Here is a 25,699-nt window from a genome sequence, read left to right as displayed (position 1 = left end):
ATTTCTACCCCAGATGATGGTTACATCCCCAAATCCTTCCATCCACAACAAAGCAAGGCTAGGCTGTCTGCCATGAAATTTCATGCAGCCAGAAGGCAGGTCCCTGTCCAGAATTGTCTGTTCCAAGCTCAAAAAATTAAATAAATCTTTTCCTGCTTAGTTTAAAACCAGAAACCCATTGCTGGAATCAGTGTCTGTAGCTTTAACTGGACACAGAGACAGCTGCTAAATATAATTGTGTTAGGCTGCAAAACAGCTTCCATTTTACAAGTAAATTCTCAATTAATGAGGGCAGCTGCAGTAACAAACACAAAGTGAGGATATGGGCACCTGCCTTTCTCTCCAGGCTTTTCCATGACTTGTCAGACACTCTCCAGGAGCGGCATTGGAAGCTTTCCAGAAGCTTTAGCCAGAGGTAACAGGAGAAATGGCTAATGAGGGTGTTCAGTGTCCATCCCTGCGTTACAAGCAGGGTGCTGCTCACTTGGCACACAATCTTCCTCACTGCTTCATTGACAAGGCACACTGCAGAGGATGTGTTCCTGGCACTTCAAGTGATCCATGGCACCTGGAAACAAATTTCCTCTCATCCGCTCAGCTACAGAACAGCTAGATGCTCACTTTCTACACCATGCTGTCTCTGGTGTTCCCCACACACATCCCATTTTCACTCCTTTTCTACCAGTACCTGCTCTGTATAAGACAAGGAGATATATAGCTGAACCACCCATATTATAGGTTGGAAAAGACTGTGAAGCTCATCAAGTCCAACCATTCCCAGCACTGCCAAGGCCACCACTAACCCATGGCACTGAGGGCCTCATCTACATGGTGTGTGAACACTTCCAGGGACAGTGATTCCAGCACTGCCCTGGGCAGCCTGTTCCAATGCCTGACTGCCCTTTGGGGAAGGAACTGTTCCCGATATCCAGCCTAAACCTCCCCTGGTGCAGCTTGAGGCTGTTTCCTCTTGTCCTATCCCTTGTGCCTTGGGAGCAGAGGCCAGCCCCCTCCTGGCTCCATCCTCCTTTCAGGCAGTTGTCGAGAGCAGTAAGGTCCCCCTTGAGCCTTCTCTTCTCCAGACTAACCCCCCCCCCCCCCCAGTTCCCTCAGCCATTCCTGATCAGACTTATCAGCTAACAGTAATTAATTGTTCCCACTAATTGTTCCCCCTTTGCATCAGAGGAAAATTAGTGAAGAGCAGTGGGACCTCAGAGACATGCAGCTTATTGATATGCAAACACTACTTCAACTTTGAGTTGCTACGCAGCGGAAGTTTTCTGGTAGTAGCTCACTTCCTGTGAGCTACTGTTCAGAGCAAAGCAAAACAACAGTCTGGTCCACAAGATGACTCATCCTGACCTCAGTCTCCTTTGGCAGACTAAAATAATCAGGCAAAAGCAAGACCAAAGAACTGAGAAAGTCCCAGACCCTTTGAGGCATGGAAGGCCAGACACCTACAAGACAAAGCCAACCCATCACACAAAGAAAGGTGTTTCCTTTAATGAAAATACAAATACAGAGCTCATTGAAGAAACTGGTTTTGGTCAAGGACAATAAATGTGTTTAAAGCATGATTACAAATTAATCAAATTAAAGGCTTAACTTTAGATCGTGCAACACACCCATCATCTCTAGAAAGATGGACTTCCCCCTTCTAAAACCTCACCACCCCTCTCCCCATCCTACCAGATCACCTAGCTATTTCCTTCCTGCCTCCAGTTAGGTGCACAGATTGTCTTTCCAGTACACAGTCCCCCTGGAAAAGGCAGTGCTGCTCCACTTAAACCCAGCAATAAGTTGACCCTGGAAAAATAGGGCAAAACCTGGCAATTCTAACTATTACTATGAGGTCAAAACACAGCTCCATGAAGCTAAGCAGACTGTCACCTGAGAAAGACAGAGGCAGGACTGCAAAGTTTGGAGTGACCCCAGCCACAGTGTGGCATGCTCCATGGCCCCCTCCAGCCACTCCAAACCCCTCAGCCAGCTTAAATCATATTAAGCAGTGGCAGAAGTCTCAAAGATATCCATCATCTACAGGCTTCTCCATGACCTCCAGTAGCTTACTAGAGGACAGGAGACCTACTAGCAAATTCTTCTGAACAGCTCAAATATAAGGAGTACTTCAATCAAAATGTGTCCATCATAAAATGAATCCAGAAATAAACCACTTAATATATTAGCTGCAATTTTGAAAGTATATGAAAGGCAAAGGTTATTGTTCCCTGCTATTCTGAGGTTGCTGGTCTGGAATGCTATCGCTTTCTAAGGCATCTAAGAGGCACTTCTTTCTTGTGGATTGTGCAGTTTGTGGCTTCCCACAAGGCACTTGATTCTTTGGAAGATCAGCATGGCAGCATGCTGATTACTGAAACAATAAGCATTAACTCATAACTTCTGAGAGGAGAACCAGCCTACCTCCAAACTGGGTTCTTGTCTTTGTTGAAGCAGAAATCACACAGCCTGACAAGTCACAGTGAACTCTCCAGCACACCTTGCGGCGTCAAATCTCCCTCAAGCACTTCAGTACTTGTTTCCCAATGCTTCAAAGCAAACATTGTCCCTTTTCACAGTGACTTAAAGAAACAAAGGCACCTACACCAACTGGCAACAAAGATCTCCCAGTTGCAGACCACCAATCCTTATATGCAGAAGTGAACCACAGTGGACAACATCAATCCAGTTGTCATCACCAATGAGGAAGAGTCACTTTAAAAGCCAAGTTAGTGATCTCAGTTTCTCAAAGCAGAATAAAACCATGTGGAACTAGAACCTTCCTGTGCAACTGGTAATGCACTGAGGACATTTAGGGAGTCCAGCAGCAGACTTAGTGGCTCAGTTTTGCAGCAGGAAGTGCTAGTGCTGGGTTGGCTAGGTGGGACATAAAAGGACACAGGCTCACCATCTCTGGCCTGTCCCAAGACATAGAGTGGTAGGAACGAATTCTTACGAGCAAAGCAGGATGAGGTATTCGAACAACTGGGTAAATACAAGAAAGAATGATCAGACTAGCCAGGTCCTTCTCATTTCCCTAACAGCACAGGTGAAACATCTACTGGAATACCCAGCATTGCTGAAAAGGCACCACAGCTGCAGTGAGATACAGCTACTTGGACTCAGGTGTCACAGCTGAAAGAAAAGCTGAAGTAGTGCATTTCAGGGCTTCTTTTAAACCAGCAAAAGTATTGTATAAAAACATTTCACTGTAAAGTAACTTTAAAATGAGAAACATGAACGTCTGCATCTTGCTTCAGCTAGTATTAAATCAGTTCATAGCTAATGGAAACCACCAGTGGCTGCTCTGTGGCAGCCCTAAAAGCAATGAAAGGGAGGTCAACCACAGAGTGCTCCTAGCTCTGTGCATCTCAGCATCCATTTTGGGGGGAGTGGAAAATCCTGTTCCCCTGGAAGGAACGGGGTTTATAAAAAAATAAAAATAGAAAACAAGAGAGAACTATGTCATTTGCCTTGTGTCGTGGTTTAAACCCAGTCAGGTAACCCAGGACACCTTGTCATCTGAAACCTTCCACGTTTCCAGAGGAGAGATTCCAGAGCTGCCTGTTACAAGGAGTTCTTCTCTTTGTATTTCTGGTAAGCATCCAGTATCTCCTTTATAACAGTTGGATCATCAAGTGTGGTGACATCTCCTATGTTGCTTGACTGCTCAGTGACTACTTTCCTCAGCAGCCTTCTCATGATCTTCCCTGATCGGGTTTTAGGAAGACGTTTCACCACCTGCAGAGAAGGGAAAGAACCTGGGTCCTGCTGGAAATCACAAGAAAGATTGCCTGAACTGTCCTAAGCCTGTGCCAGAGTTCTTGCCAAGCACGGTGCTTTCAACACTCTCCGTACATGCTATTTAAAGAGTTGTTTAGCACAAATGGAACAGTCTCATGGTAGCCCTAAAGCAGGCTCTTGTAACAGCCCCACCAAAAAGCAGCTGTAATATTCCAGCCACCCTCTGGGTCACTGCTGATGCTCAGGCATGGAGGAAGAGCACATGCAGACCACTGCATCTGCCCTACCCTGCCTAGGGATCCCTCCAGCTACTTCTGGTTTTCTGCTTCTTCTTCTCACCAGAGAGAGACCACAGCAGCATTGCAGGCAGGAAGGTGAGGCTTGCTCAGTACAACCGTTCCTGCTCCTGGTACCAGAGTTACAGTCTCCCACTTACCAGAATGTGGTCAGGCACAGCATATTTTGCTATCTTAGAAGCCACTATGGTTTTGAGCTCTTCTTTGATGCGGTCTGTATTGTCTGTCTGTTCCTTTAGCACTATGAAAGCAAAGGCACCTGGAAGACAAACAAGCAGAAGCCACATAGCTCATATTAGATCCTGGCTGGTAAGACCAGGGATGCTCATTTGAATGCCAAGGCAGGTTTCAAATCACCTCTATGCACAATCTAGGGACTGCCAAGAAAACCACAGATCCTGTTTAGAAAAGGGAGTCAGTCTCCAGTCTTCAAATGATTTCCCAGCCTTGTCTTGGCATCTGTGACAGAGACAACTCAACATAAATGACTGAAGTGTCATTGTGATCAAAAGCTGGCCAACACCAATCACTAAGGGACATCTCTGAGCACGATCCTTTTAAAGGAAGCTCTATGACATACATAAGCAGCATGTGTGAAAACAGTTTAGGGAGTAATCGTAGAATAGTTAGGGTTGGAAAGGACCTTAAGATCATCTCGTTCCAACCCCCCTGCCATGGGCAGGGACACCTCACACTAAACCATTTCACCCAAGGCTCTGTCCAACCTGGCCTTGAACACCACCAGGGATGGAGCATTCACAACTTCCTTGGGCAACCCATTCCAGTGCCTCACCACCCTTACAGTAAAGAACTTCCTCCTTATATCCAATCTAAACTTCCCCTGTTTAAGTTTGAACCCATTACCCCTTGTCCTACCACAACAGTACCTAATGAAGAGTCCCTCCCCAGCATCCCTACAGGCCCAATTCAGATACTGGAAGGCTGCTATGAGGTCTCCACACAGCCTTCTCTTCTCCAGGCTGAACAGCCCCAACTTTCTCAGCCTGTCTTCATACAGGAGGTGCTCCTTTGGGCTTGTTCCAAGAGTTCCATGTCCTTTTTATATTAAGGACACTACAACTGTACACAATACAGTTGAGGTCTCACGAGAGAGACATAAGTCCACCTTAGGAACATGCAGTTAGTTTCACTGCTGGCTTTGCCTCTTGTGGCTGCAATGCTAGGCAACCTAAGGATAACTGCCCTCCCATTCCCTAGGCACCTCTTTAACACACAGCTCAGGTTAGAAACTAAGGAAAGTAGTATCCATAGGTGTCACATCAGGACACTGCTTTTCACATACCTTCACCCTTGATCTTGTGTGGATACCCAATCACAGCTGTCTCAGGGACCTCAGGGTGATCAGCCTTCACAAGAAGGGAAACAAAAATACACAGAGCATAACAACTGCTTCAAGCCTTGCAGAGTTTGCTCTAGGAGCAGAGCACCTTGCCCTGTCTCACCCTCCCCTCAGCAGATCCTGCTGGAAGCACAACAGGAAACCTGCACGCTACCTTCCTGCTCTGTGGTCAGCTGGTGGCCACAGCCGTGGCCACATCTCCAGGATGTCCCTGCTTTTAAACGTACAAATATGCACTTCTACACACACTGCTAAGCCCACTGCACACCAACCTGAACCTGCACCAGCTGAAAACCGGCTTTCTCTTCCTCTGCCTATGCTCTTGTGTGTGCATGGCCTTGGTCCCAGGTGGTGACTGACTAAGGCTAAATCACAAGCAAAACCAGTTCTGCATTGCTCTGTGCCACAGGGAGCTGTTGCCAACAGAGCAGAAGCAAAGCTGCCAACATCACAGTCCACATTTGGCCAATGTTTGTAAGTGCCCAATGCACACCAGGAGGCAGAAACAGGCTTCCTCACCTCCCCACAAGGGAGAAGGGTTGTTTTGCCAAATGCACATTTTTATTATTATGCTACACAAGAGTGATTTATTCTGTCACACTTCAGAGTTTAATTTCATATTCTCTGCAGCAAGGAGGCAGTTTGGGTGTACAGACTGGAAGAAATCACAAATCTGAATCCCACACCAAAGACTGGATTATGCTATCCTAAATTAAATATGAAAGAAAACATCATAGAGCAATCTAAGCATATAAATGTATTTGTACATACACATACACAAACATAAATAGAGTGGGAGATGGATCCTACATCTCCAGTCAGAAACCCACAGAGACACAAAATGACAGAGAAAGGATACTGTGTAACATGCAAACAGAGCTTGGGCTTTATCGGGTGTTACATTTAAGTGCCATTTGCAGGCAAGGCACATAATACAGGAATAAATATTCAGGTCAAGCTTTGAAGATAAATGCTCTGAGGACTTTTTGTTTTCAATCCCCTGAGCTAATATTATTTTCTCTCGAAATGACAGGCTGGCTTTGCAGCTGACATGAACTGAGGTTACTTCATACACTGCTGAGTTCTCAGCCATTACTCAGCTAGTTCAAACAAGCAAGAATCACAGATATGGGAACGAGAGGCTGGTTGTTAGCAGAGGGGAAGGAACAAACAGGAGAGACAAGCCCTTACAGAGACTCCACCAGCATCCAAAATGACAGCTGCAACAGGAGATCACTGAGAGGAAGCACAACCCTGACAGTCTGACTGCAATGACTGCCAATGGCGTAACTCCACTCTAACTTCCCCAGTCGCTGTTGCCTTTTGCTATTCATGATGCATCAAGCTATGTGTATGCAGGGGTAAAGGTCAGAAGGCAAGAGACCCTGTGCTTGTTTCAATTCATCAGCTTCTTTGAAAGGACCAGCTTGCCCCACAGATATGTCCTGTGAAGATACCTCTACCTGCTTGGAACTTACCATTGCATCTTCTATCTCAGCCGTCCCGAGCCTGTGTCCACTGATGTTGATGACATCATCCATGCGCCCTGTTATCTGGTAATAGCCTTTCTCGGTCCTATAAGCACCATCCCCTGTGAAGTAGTAACCTACAGCAAAGACACAGTACTGCTCAGCAGCAGGAAGTGTGCCAGCCTGGTACTTTGGGCTCCAGGACACAGAGCAGGCTGTGCTCTAGGATGGCGAGTGGCTTAGGTGGACCAGGCAGCTTGTGGGGCCTCCTAAGCTACACACACCATTTCCCACCTCCCCAACCTTTATCTGCTCTGCCTGGCCTGCGCTGGTTCCTAATAAGCACATGAGCAGCATGAGCTCAGATCTCTGCCAAGATGGACGAAATCAAATGGGGCAGCTCTGCTCTGGAGACAGGCTGAGAGAGCTGGGCTTGTTCAGCCTGGAGAAGTCTCTGTGAAGAACTTAGAGCAGCTTTCAGTGCCTGAAGGGGCCAACAAGAAAGCTGGAGAGGGGCTTTTGACAAGGGCCTAATATTGGCATATCTGGGGACAGAAGTGGCCTCAAAGAAAAGGTATTTGGATTAAAAATTAAATTTACATTTTCTAAGAAAGAAAAAAAAAAATCCCTTTAGACAGCTGGAAAGGTCAACACTAGCTCAGACCATCAGTGCAGGCTTGGAGCATGGGACACACAGCCCCAAGGAGCCCAGATCTGACTGGTGCACAAACATCAAGTGCTGCTGCAAACATTCAGTGTGCTTATAACTGGAGTGCAAACTGCCTTCCCCTGGCACTCCCCTTACCTGGGTAGGCTTTGAAATAGGCATCAACAAACCGCTGATGATCTCCATAGATTGTTCTTGCCATGCCAGGCCATGGATGGGCAATGCAGAGCGCACCGGACACATCATTGCCCTCAATAACCTTTCCCTGCAGGTTCAAGCACAGGAAAGATGATCAGGTGAAGCAAACAGGAATAGCGAGGGCTTCTGTGTCATCAATCTTGCAAGACACCCTGCTGCTCACAGAGCCACAGTCGAGAATATTAATCCACCCATGGAGCTACTATGGCACTGTCTGTATCGTGCCTTCCTCACCCCTTGAGGCCAGCAGTGCAGCAGATCAGACTAAAAGAGAAGCGAGTCCTGTGATTCTCTGGAGGGCAATACCAGCAAAGATGTGCCAAGCAGCCAGAAGATGCCTGGACCCCTGCTTTCCACTTCTGTTAACTGCGACATTCCCTTACCAAAATGTATATGAGGGAGATTATATGTCTTGATGTTTAAGAGAGCACTGGAATGCAGATGGAGCTTTACAGACCAGCACCAGGTTTGTCACAGACTGCAGGGCCTCATGCCTTGCAGTTTCCTTGGAAAACTCCACCAGTCCTGCTGGCTGCTCCAGTCTTGCCATGCCACTGGGTATTGCACACACTGGTGCAACTGTTCAGCTCCCTAGTTCCCAGGAGCTGTGTGTCTTCTGACCTTTCTCATACATGAAAGCAGCAGCAATCAGGAGCAGTATAAGACCAAAAAGTGGTACTGAAAATGCAAATACTCCTCCAGAGATTTGCAGACAGTTTGCAGAGCCCTGTTGGCAATCCACATGGACATCTGAGATATGCTCAATACATAAATTGTTCATCCATTCTACCATTTTAATGGAGGAGCAAACATCCTCCTGGATGCTGTTCCTCTGCCATCAGAAAGGTGATTGAGGCAGAAGCCCACAGCAGCTTCTTTTGGGCACCCAGCACAACCTCAACTCACATTCTCATCCATCAGCACGGGTACAATCCCAAAGAAAGGTCTCATGGCCATAGCTGGAACGATCTCAGCTTGCTCTTCTGAAGGCCGTGGGGCAATGCAGATGCCACCAGTTTCTGGAAGAATAATGAAAAACAAAGTATGTGGGGCCCATCTAGTGCTGGATGAAAGCAAATGACAACTCTTCTTAGTTAAAGAATAGATTAGTAAAGCCACCTCACCAGAAGAAGCCACTGGGAAGGAATTACACAACACCAAGTAGCACAGCCATCTAAAAGCACCATGGACCTGCTAAACTAAGAGCTCTTCATGAGCTGGGACAGCACTCACCAGACTGCTTTCCTATCCCAGATGTGATTTTACAGGGAAACTATAAGCATGACAGGCTGAGAGAGCTGGGCTTATTCAGCCTCAGAAGAGAAGCTCCAGGGAGACCTTAGAGCAGCTCCCAGTGCCTAAAGGGGCCAACAAGAAAGCTGGAGAGGTGCTTTTGACATGGGCCTGTAGGGACAGGACAAGGGGGAATGGCTTTAACCCGACAGAGGGGAGATTGAGATGAAACATTAGGAAGAAATTCTTCCCTGTGAGAGTGCTGAGGCCCTGGCACAGGGTGCCCAGAGAAGCTGTGGCTGCCCCATCCCTGGCAGTGTTCAGGGCCAGGTTGGATGTGGCTTGGAGCAACCTGCTCTAGTGGAAGGTGTCCCTGCCTGTGGCAGGGGGTTGGAATTGGATGAGCTTTAATGTCCCTTCCAACCCAAACCGGTCTGGGATTCTATGGTTCATGTCAAGGGATTTATCTCCCAGTGCTGTTTTTACAGCTATCTCAGGTTACAACGCATTCAGGAGTCTAAATTACTTTTATTACAGAAGATGAGATTAACCAACCGCTAACAGGCAGGGAGAGCTTATCTTCTATTTAAAACTGAACCATTTAATTATCCTTTTTCCATTCCTGCTGGGATGAACATTAAATCAGATTCCAACCTTAATAAGATCTTTTCTATTCTAAACTAATTCACAAACACAAGACAGAAACAAAAACATAGGTGCATTAGGCTTTTAAAAATATGGCTCCATAAATCACAGTCATAGAATCACAGACTGGTTTGGCTTGGAAGCACGTAAGGAGGTGAAGTCACAATCCAGAGGGAGCTGCAGGGTGGCAAGAGGGATTTAAAGATTATTTGCAAGGTAAAGACCAATTGTAAACTGGGCCAGCTGGGAGAAGCATATTACCAAAACAGAAACACACTCTTTTTGGGGGGCATCAAAGCTCCAAGGCCCAAGCAGCTACAGCACAGTACTTCACTCCTGGGAAAAGCTGCTCCCAGGCAGCCCTGCTGGTTGACAACCCCTGTCCCCTACCCCCTGATGCAGAGCCAGCAAAGCCTCCCCTCACTCCTTCCCAACCCATCAGAGCCATTGCATCAGGTCCCTTTGACTACACAGCTTAGTTTTCCACCCTCTCCTGACCATTCCCAAGCTGGGAAACAAAGCACACCTAAGTGGGGATTGGGGCTTCATGGTGCTGCAAGTGCATTTGCGTGATAAGACCACATCAATGTCAGTACGTCTGGAGAAATAATTGAAAACAAGGTTTCCAATTCAAGCTGCCCACTCGCAGCTTTGCTCAGAAATTCAGTCTCTGCCTCCTGTTTCTAGAACCCATTGAGATCTCCCAGCATTCAACATATCAAAGAGCATTTACAGGGGAGAAGAAAAAAATCATTACTATTGCTTTCGTATGTTTCTACATTGCTATTATGTGCTGAAACTTCCCAGAGACCTTCAAAAGCTGATCAAAAAGCTGGTAGAGTTTTGACAGACTTGTTGGATCAAACTGAAATGTATTAATCCTTCTGCACCCACCAGCAAACTGCAAGAGGTCGGGACCTTCCATGTCCCAAGGATGCCATTTACCTGTCTGCCACCATGTGTCCACGAGGGTGCAGCGTCCTTCTCCCACCACATGGTAGAACCAGTGCCAAGCTTCGTTGTTGATGGGCTCTCCCACTAGATCAAAATGAGTAAGGAAGCAGCCTGAGGCTTCAGCTTGCACACCACATTCTCCCCTGTGGTGTGCAAGCTGATCATGATCTTTAAGAACAATGCTTAAAGAAGCTTAAAGAAGATGCTCTGAGAGCCAAAGCACCTCTGTTATGGAGGCAGGCTGGAGAGCTGGGCTTGTTCAGTCTGGAGAAGGCTCCAGGGACACCATGGAGCAGCTCCCAGTGCCTAAAGGGGCCGATAAGAAAGCTGGAGAGGGGCTTTTGACAAGGGCCTGTAGGGACAGGACAAGGGGGAATGGCTTTAACCTGACAGAGGGGAGACTGAAATGAGACATTAGGAAGAAATTCTTCCCTGTGAGGGTGGTGAGGCCCTGGCACAGGGTGCCCAGAGAAGCTGTGGCTGCCCCATCACTGTGGATGGGCATCCTGTTGGAGTAACCTCCTGCAGTGGAAGGTGTCCCTGCCCATGGCAGGGGGTTAGAACTGGATGAGCTTTAAGGTCCCTTCCAACACAAACCAGTTTTACAGCTTTTGTCTGGGATGGCACAGGATTGCAGTGGGCTCATGTAATTGAGGTCTGATTTTTTCCAAAATGGAACCAACAAATACCTCTGAAAGTAACTGATCAATGCAGGTCATGTATAAGAACCTCTAGAATCCTTGATAATGCAGGAAAATTCTGCTTGGGTCACCTATGCCAGTTAAATGCAGTGACATTATTTCCCCCTGGATAAATCATTTTAGCAAAGAGTGTGATCCTGCAAACTAAGCTAGGAAACAGGCAATCACAGTAAGGTTGAACAGCTCCAACTTCAGCTTGTCCTCCTTCTGCTGAGAAGATACCTGAAAAGTCAGACAGTGAGCCTTCTTTATCTTCTGTTTCAAATCACATCCCATGTGGTCAGCTGAGCATCTCTGGTACCTTCATTTAAGCAGCTAGAACCACTTGTCTTTTGTAGATGAAGCATGCCCCCTACCTGATCCCAAGGTCTTCAAGGACGATCTGTCATATTTCTTCACCCACTCTTCTCCATAATTCAGCAGCAAGCGAATAGCCGTGGGTGCCCCATAAAACTGATTAATTTTCAGTCTTTCCACCATTTCCCAGTAACGACCTGCAAAAAACACAAACAGGCTTTTTATGTGTCTAGCACTGCAACTGCCCAGCAGGAAGGTTAACAGCCAAAGCTAAAGCTGTGACTACTGTGAGTCCAGAGCAAAACCAATGGCAACTTGTCTTTTTTCTTTTCACCTGGATGCAAAGATGTTCCTCAATGTCTTAGACACGTGTTCCAAGGAAATGGAGCTTACCTCCCCTACACAGGCAGGTCACACTGGGCAGGTTTCTAGATCTCTGTCACACCGCCATGTCTAGCCAAGCCTTTACCCCCCCACTTCCTCACCTGGGTCAGGGTACACTGGAGTGCTTTCAAACAGGACAGAGGTGGCTCCATTGCAGAGTGGTCCATATACAACATAGCTATGTCCTGTGATCCAGCCAATGTCAGCCACACAGCCAAAAACATCGCCTTGCTGGTAGTCAAATACATACTGCAAAGATAAATGTAAGGCCAGCTGACTTCCTGTTGGCAGGCACAAAGAGTTTAAAGGTGCTGGACTGGACATCCAAGTGGGAGCAAGCGAGCACACAGGGCAAGTGGAGCCAGGCACATAGGACACAGCAGCACAAGGGCTAGCCCGAGGTGAGGAAGCAAGTCAGAGGGACAAGTACCAGGGCTTCCAGGCTCCTGATTGCTTTTGCAAACATAAAGGGAGCACAGCTGTACCAGCAGCTCCTCAGATTGGAGCAACAAAATGGCAACCAAAGCCTAGAGCCCTGGATACCAAAGGTTGCCTACTCCAAGCGGTACACATGGGAGAGCTGCCCCTGAACTGCAGGGAAGCTGCAGGCCTTGGAGGCTCAAACCCCTCACCAATATCAAGAGCTTGGTTGAGAGGTGGAGAAACTTGCATGAGAAAGCTGGAGGAACTGAGAGGAGCCTGTGAAATGTTTTCTGAGAAATGTTCTTAGCTGCTCAACTTCTCTATCAGTGTTTTGCTTTCCACATGCTGCCTGCTACCCTGCTCATCAAAATCAGGATAACTATCTTGGAGAACACATTATCTTGTCTTTGTTATGGAAAATGCTTCCCATAAATCTAACTCCTCTCCCTTATGGCAAAGAGGCCCTGACTCATAAGGCAGAGTCAGCTTTAGGTTTTAAATGAAAGAAAGTGGATCAGAACCAAAAGAAAACCCAATGAGTGTGTAAAGACCCATAGGCCATGCAAATCGCCTGATCCCTCTACCTAGGAGAGACAGTTCTCACTTTACTTTGGCAAGTGCCTTTCCCTCTCAGGCTCTGAAGCCCCTGTAAAGGGACTGAGCTGCACACAGTGCCTCCCTGCACCTCTGCACTGGGTTCACATCTACCTTCAGGACTAAGAAAGAAAGATGCCTTGGAGATTAGTCTGTCACTTAGCAAAGCTGACATAACAAATAGCCCTCAGGCAGAGAAGGCTGACACTTGCACATTCAGATCTAAAAACTCCATTCTGTCAGTCTAAAGAAAGCAAACCTCTGCCTGAGGCGTGGGTGATGACAAACAGGGTGATACCACCACAGCCAGATGGAAATCTTTCTGTTCTCTCCACCTTTCACTGTTACCTTTTCATACACAGAGCTCGGAACAGGAGCTTCAAGAAGCAGTGCCTTGACTTTTTCTTTTCTATGAGAAAGGGGGTTAAAACATTTAGCCTGCATCACACAGAAAAGCAGTGCAAAGGCACAGCCACAGAGCATGAATGTAACTGTTGATCTTCAGACAACAAGTGCTAAACAAAGAGGTTGGTTTGAGTCCAGATCCTTTCTGAACTAAAAAAAGCCAGCACCCCACTGCAAAATACTACAGTACTATCCACAGTACCAATGCCAGTAAGATACGTATCTGCATCTCCTCACCTGCATCACTTTAATGTCTGCTGGCTGGCGACACTAGCACACTTTAAATGCAAAAGTAGCAGCACTGTGGTTTCCTTCCTTTCATAACTCAAGCTCTTATTTGCAGAGCATGACATTCCCCAGGAACAAATCCTGAAGATTAATTACACCTTTTCAGCCATTTTTCAGTTTGTTGAGACCCAATAAGCCAGCTGGGCAGCGAATACAAAATACAGCCAACCTCAGCAGTCCAATGCCCTCTCGTTAGTACTGTCAGAAGACAAATGGAAGTAAGCAAATCCACCTTTCCCAGAGGGTGCAGCTGACTTACCTTGTGCGTGAGAGCAGCATAGAGCAGGTATCCAGCCTGGGAGTGAACAATTCCTTTGGGTTTCCCAGTGCTGCCTGAGGTATACAGCATGAAAAGCATGTCTTCACTGTCCATGCTCTCTGGAGCACATACAGAAGATGCCTTGGCCAACTCCTAAGGTAAAAAAAAGGTGGCAATAACAGAAAGACTTTGCTTAAATGTGTCCAGAGGAGGCCACAGGGCAGGAGCACCTTTGCTATGTGGAAAGGCTGAGAGAGCTGGGCTTATTCAGCCTAGAGAAGAGAAGGCTCTGGGGAAACCTTAGAGCAGCTCTCAGTGCCTAAAGAAGCTGACATGAAAGCTGGAGAGGGGCTTTGGCTTTGAGCAACCTGGTCTAACAGAAGATGTCCCATGCTTACAGCTGAAGTATTGATTAGCACCATACAGACTCATAGAATCCCAGACTGGTTTGGGTTGGAAGGGACCTTAAAGCTCACCCAGTTCCAACCCCCTGCCACAGGCAGGGACACCTTCCACTGGACAAGGTTTCTCCAAGCCCTATTCAACCTGGCCTTGAACACTGCCAGGGATGGGGCAGCCACAGCTTCTCTGGGCACCCTGTGCCAGGGCCTCACCACCCTCACAGGGAATAATTTCTTCCTAATGTCTCATCTCAATCTCCCCTCTGTCAGGTTAAAGCCATTCCCCCTTGTCCTGTCCCTATAGGCCCTTGTCAGAAGCCCCTCTCCAGATTTCTTGTTGGCCCATTTAGGCACTGTAAGCTGCCCTAAGGTCTCCCCGGAGCCTTCTCTAAGAACAACCCAGCTTCAATTCTCCAACCTCAGTGAGATTGAACAATATTCTTATCCACATACAAACTTGGAATTATCACTTTGTGTTCCAGATGCTCAACACATGACTGCAATACAAACCCAGCTGGCTTTCTTCTCTCAGCTCTGTCCTGTCCTAGATGAATTCCTGCAAGGGTTACAAGGTGGCTCTTTGAAGGAATTTCTAGGTAGTGCCTTATTACAAGTATACACTGTAAACATGCCTCACTTACAAGTGAAGACTACCAATAGCAGGTCCAGTTGTTTAAAAGTGCCTGACAAATAAAGCTTAATGAAAAATGAAGAGCTGACAGGGTCAGATGCAATTCTTAGTCTCTGAATTATAGCACTCCTGCCCATTTCAGGTATTACATTGTGACATTTCAACAGGGCTAGTTTGGGCTGACTTGCCAGTTTTTGAAACTAAGATGGAGTTCTCTTATTGCTCAATTACAACATAAGCTTCAATTTTGCAATAAGCCATTGCACAAGAACTGAAAGCACCACTGCTCTAAAGATCAGGAACATCAGAAATAACAGCATTAATGGTTTCATTCTTGTGATGTTTCAGGCCCTACAACTAACAGTGGGCTCAGCTCAGCTCCTGGATCACCAAAGCACCTCAGACTGCTTGCAGCCCAAGGAAAATCATTGGAATATGCTTTGTGGAGTAAGAAGTAACACAAATTCTGAATAAAACCTGCCTTCTCTAGTGTTTAACTTACCCTAGTAGCTGCTCCTGTCTCATGTGACCAGCACATGGACTCCTGAGTACGTATCATGCCTGCAGATGAGTGATTTCCAGGCATCATTACAGTGGTTTCTGTTTACTGCTGCCAGCAAACTGATAAAACTACTTCTGCCTTAGGCTGCAGTCCCGCGTGTACCAGCTAAACACATTACAATGATTGCTGCTTTCTCCCCCAGGAAGCACAGGTTCTAAATATTCCCAAGCCATGACTGTCCTTCCATCACGGGGTAACCACCACACGTCCACAGGCTATCTTAAGCCTCTCCAGGAGCCTGATTATTTCTGCACTGCCTTCAACAGTGCATATGACAAACCCTTACAGAGCGTCCAAACACAATATAACAGCAGCAGCAATTGTATCAGTGCACTGTGGGTCTCAGGAAACACTCCTTCCTTAAATCTCAGCACTCTTTGCAAGATTACCCAAATGGAGCAGCACACCCCATCCCCATGGTAAGATGAATCAGGCATAGACTGAGCTGCTTCAAATCACAATCCTAGAAGGCAGTAGGTACAGGCAATCTGTTAGAGGATGGAGATCCAGATGCCATAAAGGGGCATCTCCTTTTCATCTGCACAACACTGGTCCAAAAGGCACAGACGGAGAGAAAAATGACCTAGCCAACACTCAGACCTAAAAGGAGTTATCCAGAGTGCCAGTGGGTGTCTGCAGAGCAAGGTGACTGCAGGGATGTGCAGATGCCGTCACTGCAACACACCTGTATCCATTAGCCCATCAGGGTACTGTGGCAGCGTGGGAAGAGCACCACAAACTGAAAACCTGCTCCAGAGGCAGCATAAGGGCCAGTCATCACTGGCAGGTCTGGTGTGGATACACCAGCTGGTCCCTACTATTATTAGTGCATCATATTTCTCTCCCCCAACACAGTAAACAACACACACTTCAAGAAACACCAGGAGAAACAGGCAAGGTTTACCAACACCAACATACCTCATCAAGTGGAATATCATGGTCACCCATCTGGACTTTGTTATCTGTCCTCTGAGCCACAAAGACATGTTTGATGTTTGGACAGCTCTTCACAGCTTCATCCACAGTCATCTTCAGCTCTATGATCCGTCCTCCCCTGATGCCCTGGTTGTAGGTGATAACTGCTTTGCATCCAGCTAAAGAGAGAGAAAGAATTAGCAGACACACCAGCCTGCCTACCAGGCTCATATGTGCACCCAGCTCTCATTATTTTTGGGGATGATGTATAGGACAACATGTGCGACAAGCACCTGGAAATTCTACCTGCTAAAACCAGTCAGTCACTGACAAAAAACACTTTAAAACTTGAGACCTGGGTCTGCTCCAGCTGTAACACTTTTGACAGCTGCTAGTCCAATCTTCCTAAACACTTCAATGGTAACTGTTATACGCCGTCCTCACCAGTCCACTCCAGCGCAGACATGCAGAGCAGTTTCTTCCCAATTACTTCTTATAGTGAATACTGACTGTTGCTTTAGCCTCACAGCTCACACACTGAAACCAGGGCAAGACTTCCTATGACCTTAGTGAACAAGCACCTTTGCCCCTTGTTCATCCTCTCTCTGGGGCTCCAGAGACCTGCTGGAGTGAGTCCAGAGGAGGCCACGGAGATGCTCCAAGGGCTGGAGCAGTTCTGCTCTGCAGACAGGCTGAGAGAGCTGGGCTGGTTCAGCTGTGAAAAGAGAAGGCTCCTTAATGGGAGATGTTAGAGCAGCTTACAGTGCCTAAAGGGGCTACAAGAAAGCTGGAGAGGAGCTTTTGACAAGGGCCTGTAGGGACAGGACAAGGGGGAATGGCTTTAACCTGACAGAGGGGAGATTGAGATGAGACATTAGGAAGAAATTCTTCCCTGTGAGGGTGCTGAGGCGCTGGCACAGGGTGCCCAGAGAAGCTGTGGCTGCCCCATCCCTGGCAGTGTTCAAGGCCAGGTTGGATCTGGCTTGGAGTAACTTGCTCTAGTGGAAGGTGTCCCTGCCTGTGGCAGGGGTTGGAACTGGATGAGCTTTAAGGGCCCTTCCAACCCAAACCAGTCTGGGATTCTATGATAAATGTCCATTGCAAACTGAAGAGCACCAAACTCAGCGGCCTCTCAGAGGCATTTCCCTGCTCAGAGGCACCTGTAGCCTTCTAAAAGTCATACAGATCTTGAGGGGAAACCTTCTGGAAGTCAGAGCACACAGCAGCGCTCTTGCAGAGCGCTTCCTATTGAGTCACACTACATTACTGCAAGAACTGTGGCTGCAGAGAAAGAGCTCTTTAGCCCATTGCCTCCAAACAAGAGGCCTAAAGTGAGGGAGAACTAAAACATGTACTTGCTTTCTATACCTTACTTCTACCAAAACAGGGAAAGAAAGCATGAAAATTGCTGTAAGACTCATTAAGTCGCACTACCCATAAAGAAACTGATGCGACTGCTAGAACATGAGCTACTTGCTATTTTGTTCTTCTGCTGGTATATTTAGTATTGCTTTTTAGCTAATCACCCTGCAAGTGCTTTGGGCTAAGAACAGCTCTGCCTGTAGATACAAAAGCTAACAGAGCAGGGGGCAGGCTGCCAACACTCCCAGTGCTACACATAAATCGCAGTGCCAGTCGAGGCTGCGCAATTTGCACTGTGCAGGAATATCAAAGGAATACTGCAATTTCACTGTGAAAGAACAAATTAGGCCCCATTCCTAAGATCTGTTTTTCCCTCCAACTTCGCTCCTGTCTGGCAGTAACCCAGCACAGACTGAATGTTAAGCAACTTATAAAGTATTTTAAGGCCAGAAGATGCTGCCACTGCCACTAAGGAAAAGGCTTTGCAAGGGAGGACATACTGTCCCACCAGCTGAGAATGAACCTCTTCTCTTTCTGCTAAGAAAACATGGAACTGGGGTATGTTCTGGAGCACTGTCCAGTGGGGTTTGCTCCCAGGTCTGCATCTACTTACAGTCCATGATCCTCCCGGCCAGGGAATCCGCGCTGAATCCAGCGAAGACCACGGTGTGGACGGCACCAATCCTGGCACAAGCCAGCATGGCTGCCACTGCCAAGGGGGACACAGACATATAGATGGCCACTCTGTCCCCTTTCTGTATCCCATATTTCTTCAGGGTGTTCGCAAGACGGCAGGTCAGGTCCAGGAGTTCCCTGTGGCATGGAAGCAATGCTGTCATGTTAATGCACAACCTGATTCACGCCAGGGAGCAAAAAAAGGATGAACTTGAACTGAGTGCGGGTCACGAGGCCCTCTGGATCCTGTCATCTCAGCTTTGGCATCTTAAAGAAGCTGCTTCTGCCATCAGGGAGAGAAGAAAAGTGGTGCAGAGAGCCACGCTGGCTGCAGAAGGGTAAGTCAGGCTCTGGTGTAGGTAAAGCAGCCAGCAAGTCAGTGGCTGTCCTGCTGCCTCCAGGAGTCAATTTAGTCCATTTAGCCATCCTTGCTGACTTTTTCACCTACAAGGATCAGTCAAAAGCTACTGGAAACTCCTGTGGGATAAACATGAGATGAAATGGAAGCACTGTCCCACAGCTCGCAGCACTTTTTATGTTGGGGAACTGTTGGAAGTGTTTTACAACCAGTAGCTTCTTTTTAAAGCACAAGGGTAACAAACACATTTCACAGACTGGTTTGGGTTGGAAGGGACCTTAAAGCTCACCCAGTTCCAGCCCCCTGCCATGGGCAGGGACACCTTCCACTAGACCAGGTTGCTCCAAGCTCCATCCAACCTGGCCTTGAACACTGCCAGGGATGAGGCAGCCACAGGTTCTCTGGGCACCCTGTGCCAGGGCATCAGCACATCCCTCTTGTGTTGTTGACCCAGAGCTGGACACAGAACTGAAGGGGGGGGTCTCACCAGCACAAAGTAGAGGGGGAGAATCCCCTCCCTTGACCTGCTGGTCACGCTCTGGGGATGCAGCCCAGGACATGGATTGGAACAGCAACTGTAAACCCCATCATCAACACACAGCGTTTCTCTGATGTGCGTCAGGGATGCCTGGCAGGAACATTGTCCCTAGAAGCCTGATGCTAATCTTTTCCCGCAGCAAGACAGCCTGCAGCTTTCTAAACACAGGAAGCCAGCTCCTTGTACATCAAAAAACATCAGAAAGCAGCCTATTGCAAAGTGTTTCTAGACTTTTTCCTAATACCTTCAATGCTATATATGAGCTCTGGCAGCGCCTGCTTAGGAGGCTCAGCACAAGCCAAGGTCTCTGATGTCTCTGCTGGATTGAGTATTTCTGGCAGCGACCAGTTTATTTCCTGGAACCATCATTTGGATGAGGCTGAAATGATTTGAAAATTCAGGTCAAATGTCCCAAACAGGTTAGTGGAGGAAAAAACAACACAACAGAAAAAAAAAAAACAAACCAAACAGATTTGGGCCTCTCTCAGGCCAACACCCTCCCATCTCACCTCCTAGCTGTTGCTCTACATGAATCACTGTGAGTAGCAGAGTTCAAAGGCTGCCTCTGCACCTTGTGGTCACAGAGTTATGGGCGCTGCCTTTGAAACGTCTGATTGAGAATAGCTGAAAAATATAAAGCTCACCATGAGGGTTTTTGGTTGAAGATCATCCAGCCTTCCTGCTGACATCCTAATCCCGATACAAGGAAAACCCTCTGTGCTCTTTTTCAGGGGAGAAGGTGAAGAGTCCTTGAGCTGCCTTGGATAGGGGAAAGCTGAAAGCCTGGGCAAGATTTAGGTGCAACTTCAGCTTAGGAAGCAAACACTGGGAAGAGGAAAAAGAGTTTGCTGCCAATGAGAAACACCTTCCGCATTGCACAGCCTGGTAAGAACCCGCATGGCTCCTGGCTGAGGTCTTCACTGTGATCTCTAACACAGTTTCAATGACTTCCTCTCAGGCTGAGGAACTACCACCCCTTGGCTTGTCAAAGGCATAGCTGCGATGTGGTTAACGAAGATGTCCAACTGCTTCTCTCCCACCCACCTAGGAGCCCTGTGGAAAGCTACTGAGGAGCCTAATTTCTGGCCCTTCAGCTTCTGTTTTCCTCCTTGTGTTTTGCATTTTGAACATTCCCTCTGCCTGCAACATTTCTGGCACCGGAGGGAGATCCTTCATAAATTAAAGCCCTTCCACTGAGACCCAGCCTGCAACCCTTTCCAAAAGGGGTTAGCTAACGTGTTCTGCTGCCCACTTCACACAGCTCCCTTTGGCAGTATCCATAGGATCTTGCAGTGCTCGGAAACACTGCCTCACAGGTAGCTAACTTGTAGAGACCATGCTAAACAAGGGAACACCAGAGAGAATAAACAGCCCCATGTCAGACAGGGGGAGGTCTGGCATAGCTTGAGCTGCTGTCTAACATTCCTTGTTGCTGAGTTTACAGAGGCTGCAACCCAGCACATCCAGCCACCAACCCCTCCTGCTTACACAAGGCACTCGGTAATAGAGTTCCCTTTAAACCCAGGCTCAGCAAGGCTTCGGGGGATTCCTCTGGAAGATTTCAAAGCTCCTGAGCCCTGACAACACGCACAAAGCAAGACAAAGCACTCCCAGCTGAGTTGGATCCTTCTGCCAGTAAATCCAGCTGGCTGTTCACTGCACCACACTCCTGGGGCTTAACTGCTGCTTCACCACTGCCTACCAATGACTTCATGGTGGTTTGGCCTCTGGAGAGCCAGACCTCTTGATAACAGATTGGCATGATCTGTCCCCACTTGCTGACTGCAGCCACTAAGTCCCAGGAGAGCTGCAAGCCCTGTTTTCACAGAAGCAGTAAAAAACTCGTCTCCTGCGTTCCCATTCAAAAGTGGATGTAATTGGAAGCTTAGCTGCATTTCTACTTGATACAAACAAAACCCAGAGGCAGAGTAAACACAAACGGAGCTTTTTTCCCCCGAAGGCTGAGCTGCATCAGCTGGAGAGACAGGAGGAAACTCAGCAGTGAAAAAGATGATCACGACTGAGCTTGTGATGCAGCAATTGCCACTCAAGCAAAACTGAAATGTTTCACTCCTGGCTTCGTGTACCCTTGCCAATAAGAAGATGTTCAGAATTCTCTCCTAGAACAGAGCACTTGAACCCAGCTGCATTAACACAACCCACCTTGCAGACAAGCAGGTATAGGGATGTAGGCTGACCAGTAGCACAGCCCCACCAGCCCTTCACCCACTGTGAGCAGGCAGTTAGTGTGGAGCAGCAGAGGCAAATGGGGGTTCTTATTTCCCCCATGGATGAGCAAGCTGGGACAGCACTTTCCAATGGCACTGTCTTGCCAGTGCATAGATGAGGTCCCACTGACTGAAGCTTTCTCCTTCCTCAGGGAGGAGGATGCCTGTTCCAGCCCTTTTCCTGCACAGCCACCCGCTTCCTCTGTGGTGATGGGAATGGGGCCAGCACTCAGCTGTTTTCTCCCCAGAGGAGAAGGGGGAGTGCCCATGCCAGCAGCCAGGTCCTTCCTCGTGCCACCCGGGCCTTATCTATAGGGACAAACAGCTCACAGCAGCAAGCTTTGCAAAGGAGATAATGCAAACCAACAGTCCCTTGTACCTCTCTGAACATAAGCCCTGGACACCTCCCAGCCCAGGTCCATAAGGCAGTGGCCAAAAGAAAGTCTTTACCTTCTTAGCACTTGACTTTAAAGCTGTTGTCCCATTAACAGCACATACAGATCCTAAGGAAGGAGCACATCTGTGGCAGATACCAGAGTCTGGGTCCTCTACAGAGCTAGATACCAAGACTTCCTGTGTCTCCTCTGCTTTCTAATCCAGCAGATCAAACATTTGGCTCCCTAAAACACACACTGAGGAACGTACAAGTCTGGGAAACCTTTGACTAGAGAAACAGATGATGTAAATCGCATTTTGGCAGGCATGGCTGTCTCCTGAGGGAGGGCACATAGCAGGAAGAAGATAAATATCCTTGAAAGCTGCCATATTCTAACAAATCCTACAACCTATAGCAGCAATTACAAGTCAGCATCATGCAGAGCAGCCTCAAGGTTACTCTAAACTGCACTGAGGATGGGAAAGAGAAACAAGATGATGCCAGATCTCAATCAGAGCCACAGCACTGGGGCTGCATGTCCAATGCTGTATCCTGCAAGAAAGCGGAGTTTGACACAGGTCTCTTCTCCCCACCCCACCACCAAGCATCATGAAGCCCCATAAGAAGGTGCCATACCTGTAGGTGACATACACTGCAGTGCCAGGCTCATCTCTCTCCCAGATCAAAGCTACTCTGTTGGGGGACTTTTCGACATGCTGATCCAAGCAATTTACTGTAAGAAAACAGAGGTTTAAACAAAGCCTGGTCATATGCAATGTGCTCTGTAAACTTAGCTTGGTCAAGCCTAACAGCAAGCTACCCTAAGATGAAACATAACCTGTTAGCTAGCTAACTACACACTCAAGTTATGGAAGTGATAACATTTGGAGCACTGGTAAAACTCTCCTTTGCCATACCTGTAGTATGCCAATACTACAAATACTAAACTGGTGTTCAGCTGCCTTAGGGATGGCCTCCTGATGAGGGGCCTCAGCTGATTCAGCTCAGCTTAGTTCCACCACTTAAGCTGAAACCAGCCCAAACCTCTCCACTGCTCTCAGCAGCACAAAGACAAGACACTCTTGATGGTTTGTGCTCCCCAGAGCAGCTCTGCACTCCATCAATCCGACAGGCTCTCCTCTTCAGCTCATCTCATTGGAATTTTCTTATTAAAGCTCAGGTGAAACATTCTAATTCCAGGGTATAACAGAAGAGCTGAAAATACCGAAACCTTTAGGATCTAGGGTAAGCTCACAGACGTCTACACGTTACCAGGCACTTGGGAAAAGTGAACATGGCTCAGCTGTGTCCTACACCCCCTAAAACTTCAAGGTATAAAATTACATTCCGAGGGTAAGAGAAGCCCGAATGGACTTAGGGAGAGAGAGCAAAAACCTGCCTGCATGTCCAGTAGCAGCTTGCCTGAAGGTTAGAGGTTAAAGTCTTAACTCCAAGCCCAAACCATGCTCACTCCTTATGTTCTTCCAAGTTACCCTGTTTCAATAGGCAACTATTGAAAACCAGTCATGCATGTGGCTGCATAACTCAAAGAAAAAGCCCCTAACAACAAGTGCTGAGTTTCAGATTGTGTTTCCTGGAAATGTAATACTGCAGGGGAAGGATTTTGTTGTTTTTACCCAGATAAATAAAGTGCAATAAAACCCTGCGTGAGTTTAAGTAACCTGCAGCTTGGGAGTCAGCTGAGGCTGGTCTGTGGTCACAGCTGATTTATGTAACCACACAAAGAGTGTGAATGAGCAGTCCCTCAGAATTCAACATATTTCATTACAAGAACAACTGTCAAACTCAACAATGTGAAAAGCTCCCTTCAGCTGATGAAAGTCTTCATTTTTTCAGCAGCAATACTATAAAAATAAAGGAGATAAAGACATTTCTGAGGCCATGTTAATACAAAGCTCATCCAGTTCCAACCCCCTGCTACGGGCTAGGACACTTACGGGACATTAACAATCAGACCAGGTTGCTCCAAGCCCCTGCGTCCAACCTGGCCTTGAGCACTGCCAGGGATGGGGCAGCCACAGCTTCTCGGGGCACCCTGAGCCAGCGCCTCGCACGCTGCCGGGTCATGAGGAGCTTCTCACTGACCAACACCCCAAGCGCTTCTCAGGGCTGCTCCATCCATTCCCCACCCAGCCCGCGTTCGTGCTGGGACTGCCCCGTCCCCGGCTCCGCGGACCCCCCGGAGCCCCCCGCCGGGGCCTTACCGGAGACGTTGAGGCGGCCGCCGAGGAACCAGCGCACGGCAGCGGGCGGTCCGGCACCGCGGGCTGTGTGGAACGGGCGGTCCCAGCGCAGCGCGTCCCGCGCCACCTCTGCCCAGAACGCGGTGGGGTCCCGGGCCGCCCGCTCCTGCCAGACCCGGTACCCGCCTGGCGCCAGCGCCCCGGCACCGCCGCTGTCACCGCTACAGCAGCGCCGGGCGGCGACCGCGGCAGGGACATGAACGGAGACCCGTCCCGGTAGGACCGGGCGGCGAAGAGCGCGCAGCACCCGCACTCCGGCCGCCGCCAGCGCCATGGGCACGGCCCTGACCGCGGCCCCGGCACCGCCCCGGCACGGACCGCCTGCAGGGAGGGGCTGCACCGGCGGGGCGGCTCCGGGAGCTCCCACCCATCCACGGACCCGAGACAGCACCGAACCAGCACGGGAGCAGAAGAGACAGCCCCGGGCGCATCCCGCACCCCTGGGCGCATCCCGCACCAAGAGACAGCCCCGGGAGCATCCCACACCCCTGGGCGCATTCCGCACCAAGAGGCAGCCCCGGGAGCATCCCGCACCAAGAGGCAGCCCCGGGAGCATCCCGCACCCCTGGGCGCATCCCGCACCAAGAGACAGCCCCGGGAGCATCCCGCACCCCTGGGCGCATCCCGCACCAAGAGACAGCCCTGGGAAGACCCTGTACTCAGAGACAACCCTGAACATATGTGGAACATTCCATACGCAGGGACACCCCTGCATTGACAGAGTCCCAGGAGCACCCTGCATCCCAAGAGAGATGCCTGCGCCTTCACAGGCCATGCGCTGCTGCAGCACTCACACGGGTACACTCCAACCCCAGAGACACCTACCCAAAGGCAGCCAGCCCTGTGTACACACAGCCCTGGACATGCGCTAGGATACTAACAACACAGTCAGCACAGCAGTAGCACGGGCCTCAAACATGCCCAACCCTCGTGCACAGATAGTGGTTGTGCACCTGGGTATATGCCAAGCATATTGTGCCCCCATGCACTGCCACATCATACCCCTGTACCCGCTCTGCTCCAAACGGGGCAAGTCTCTCTAAGTGGACACACATGCACGTTTTGCTTGGCAGCCCTGCGAGCATCCTCATTACCACAACGTGGAGCTCCTGGCTTTGGTATCACAGAATCACAGGGATGTGGAGCTGTTGGAGTGAGTCCAGAGTCCACTGAGATGCTCCGAGGGCTGGAGCAGCTCTGCTCTGGAGACAGGCTGAGAGAGCTTCCAGTGCCTAAGGGGGTGACAAGAAATCTGGAGAGGGGCTTTTGACAAGGGTCTGTGGGGACAGGACAAGGAGGAATGGGTTTAACCTGACAGAGGGGAGATTGAGATGAGACATTAGGAAGAAATTCTTCCCTGTGAGGGTGCTGAGGCCCTGGCACAGGGTGCCCAGAGAAGCTGTGGCTGCCCCATCCCTGGCAGTGCTCAAGGCCAGGTTGGACACAGGGGCTTCAAGCAACCTGGTTTAGTGGAA

At 48.7% G+C, this 25,699-nt stretch overlaps 1 protein-coding gene across 1 annotated transcript; it reads right to left on the bottom strand.

The window, feature by feature from the left end:
- Positions 1-1,481: 1,481 nt before the first annotated feature.
- On the bottom strand, positions 1,482-24,498 carry ACSS1 (acyl-CoA synthetase short chain family member 1). Its single transcript, XM_057402802.1, has 15 exons — positions 24,186-24,498; positions 22,597-22,693; positions 18,399-18,598; positions 16,427-16,602; positions 13,915-14,067; positions 12,047-12,194; positions 11,621-11,758; positions 10,555-10,647; positions 8,638-8,750; positions 7,672-7,798; positions 6,876-7,003; positions 5,341-5,404; positions 4,178-4,296; positions 3,512-3,738; positions 1,482-3,470 (listed from the first exon to the last, which is right to left on the bottom strand). Exons 1-14 carry the CDS (start codon positions 24,496-24,498, stop codon positions 3,565-3,567), a joined length of 2,043 nt encoding a protein of 680 aa, XP_057258785.1. The 3' UTR covers positions 1,482-3,470; positions 3,512-3,564.
- Positions 24,499-25,699: the final 1,201 nt, after the last annotated feature.

The sequence above is a fragment of the Pezoporus wallicus genome, unplaced genomic scaffold, assembly GCF_028554395.1.
Source record: "Pezoporus wallicus isolate ANWC-B61680 ecotype Strahan unplaced genomic scaffold, APGP_CSIRO_Pwel_v1 contig_7553, whole genome shotgun sequence".
Lineage (NCBI taxonomy): Eukaryota > Metazoa > Chordata > Aves > Psittaciformes > Psittacidae > Pezoporus > Pezoporus wallicus.
This window is presented reverse-complemented; position numbering and strand designations above follow the sequence as displayed.

Bases quoted from the DNA above. Each gene is read 5' to 3' on its own strand.
- ACSS1 (XM_057402802.1), bottom strand. From the start codon at position 24,498: ATGGCGCTGGCGGCGGCCGGAGTGCGGGTGCTGCGCGCTCTTCGCCGC. The intron at 7,004-7,671 runs GTAAGGGGAGTG...TCTTTGCTGTAG, and splicing joins CTATTTCAAAGCCTACCCAG to GTTACTACTTCACAGGGGAT. The intron at 5,405-6,875 runs GTAAGTTCCAAG...CTTCTTGTGAAG, and splicing joins CTGAGATAGAAGATGCAATG to GCTGATCACCCTGAGGTCCC.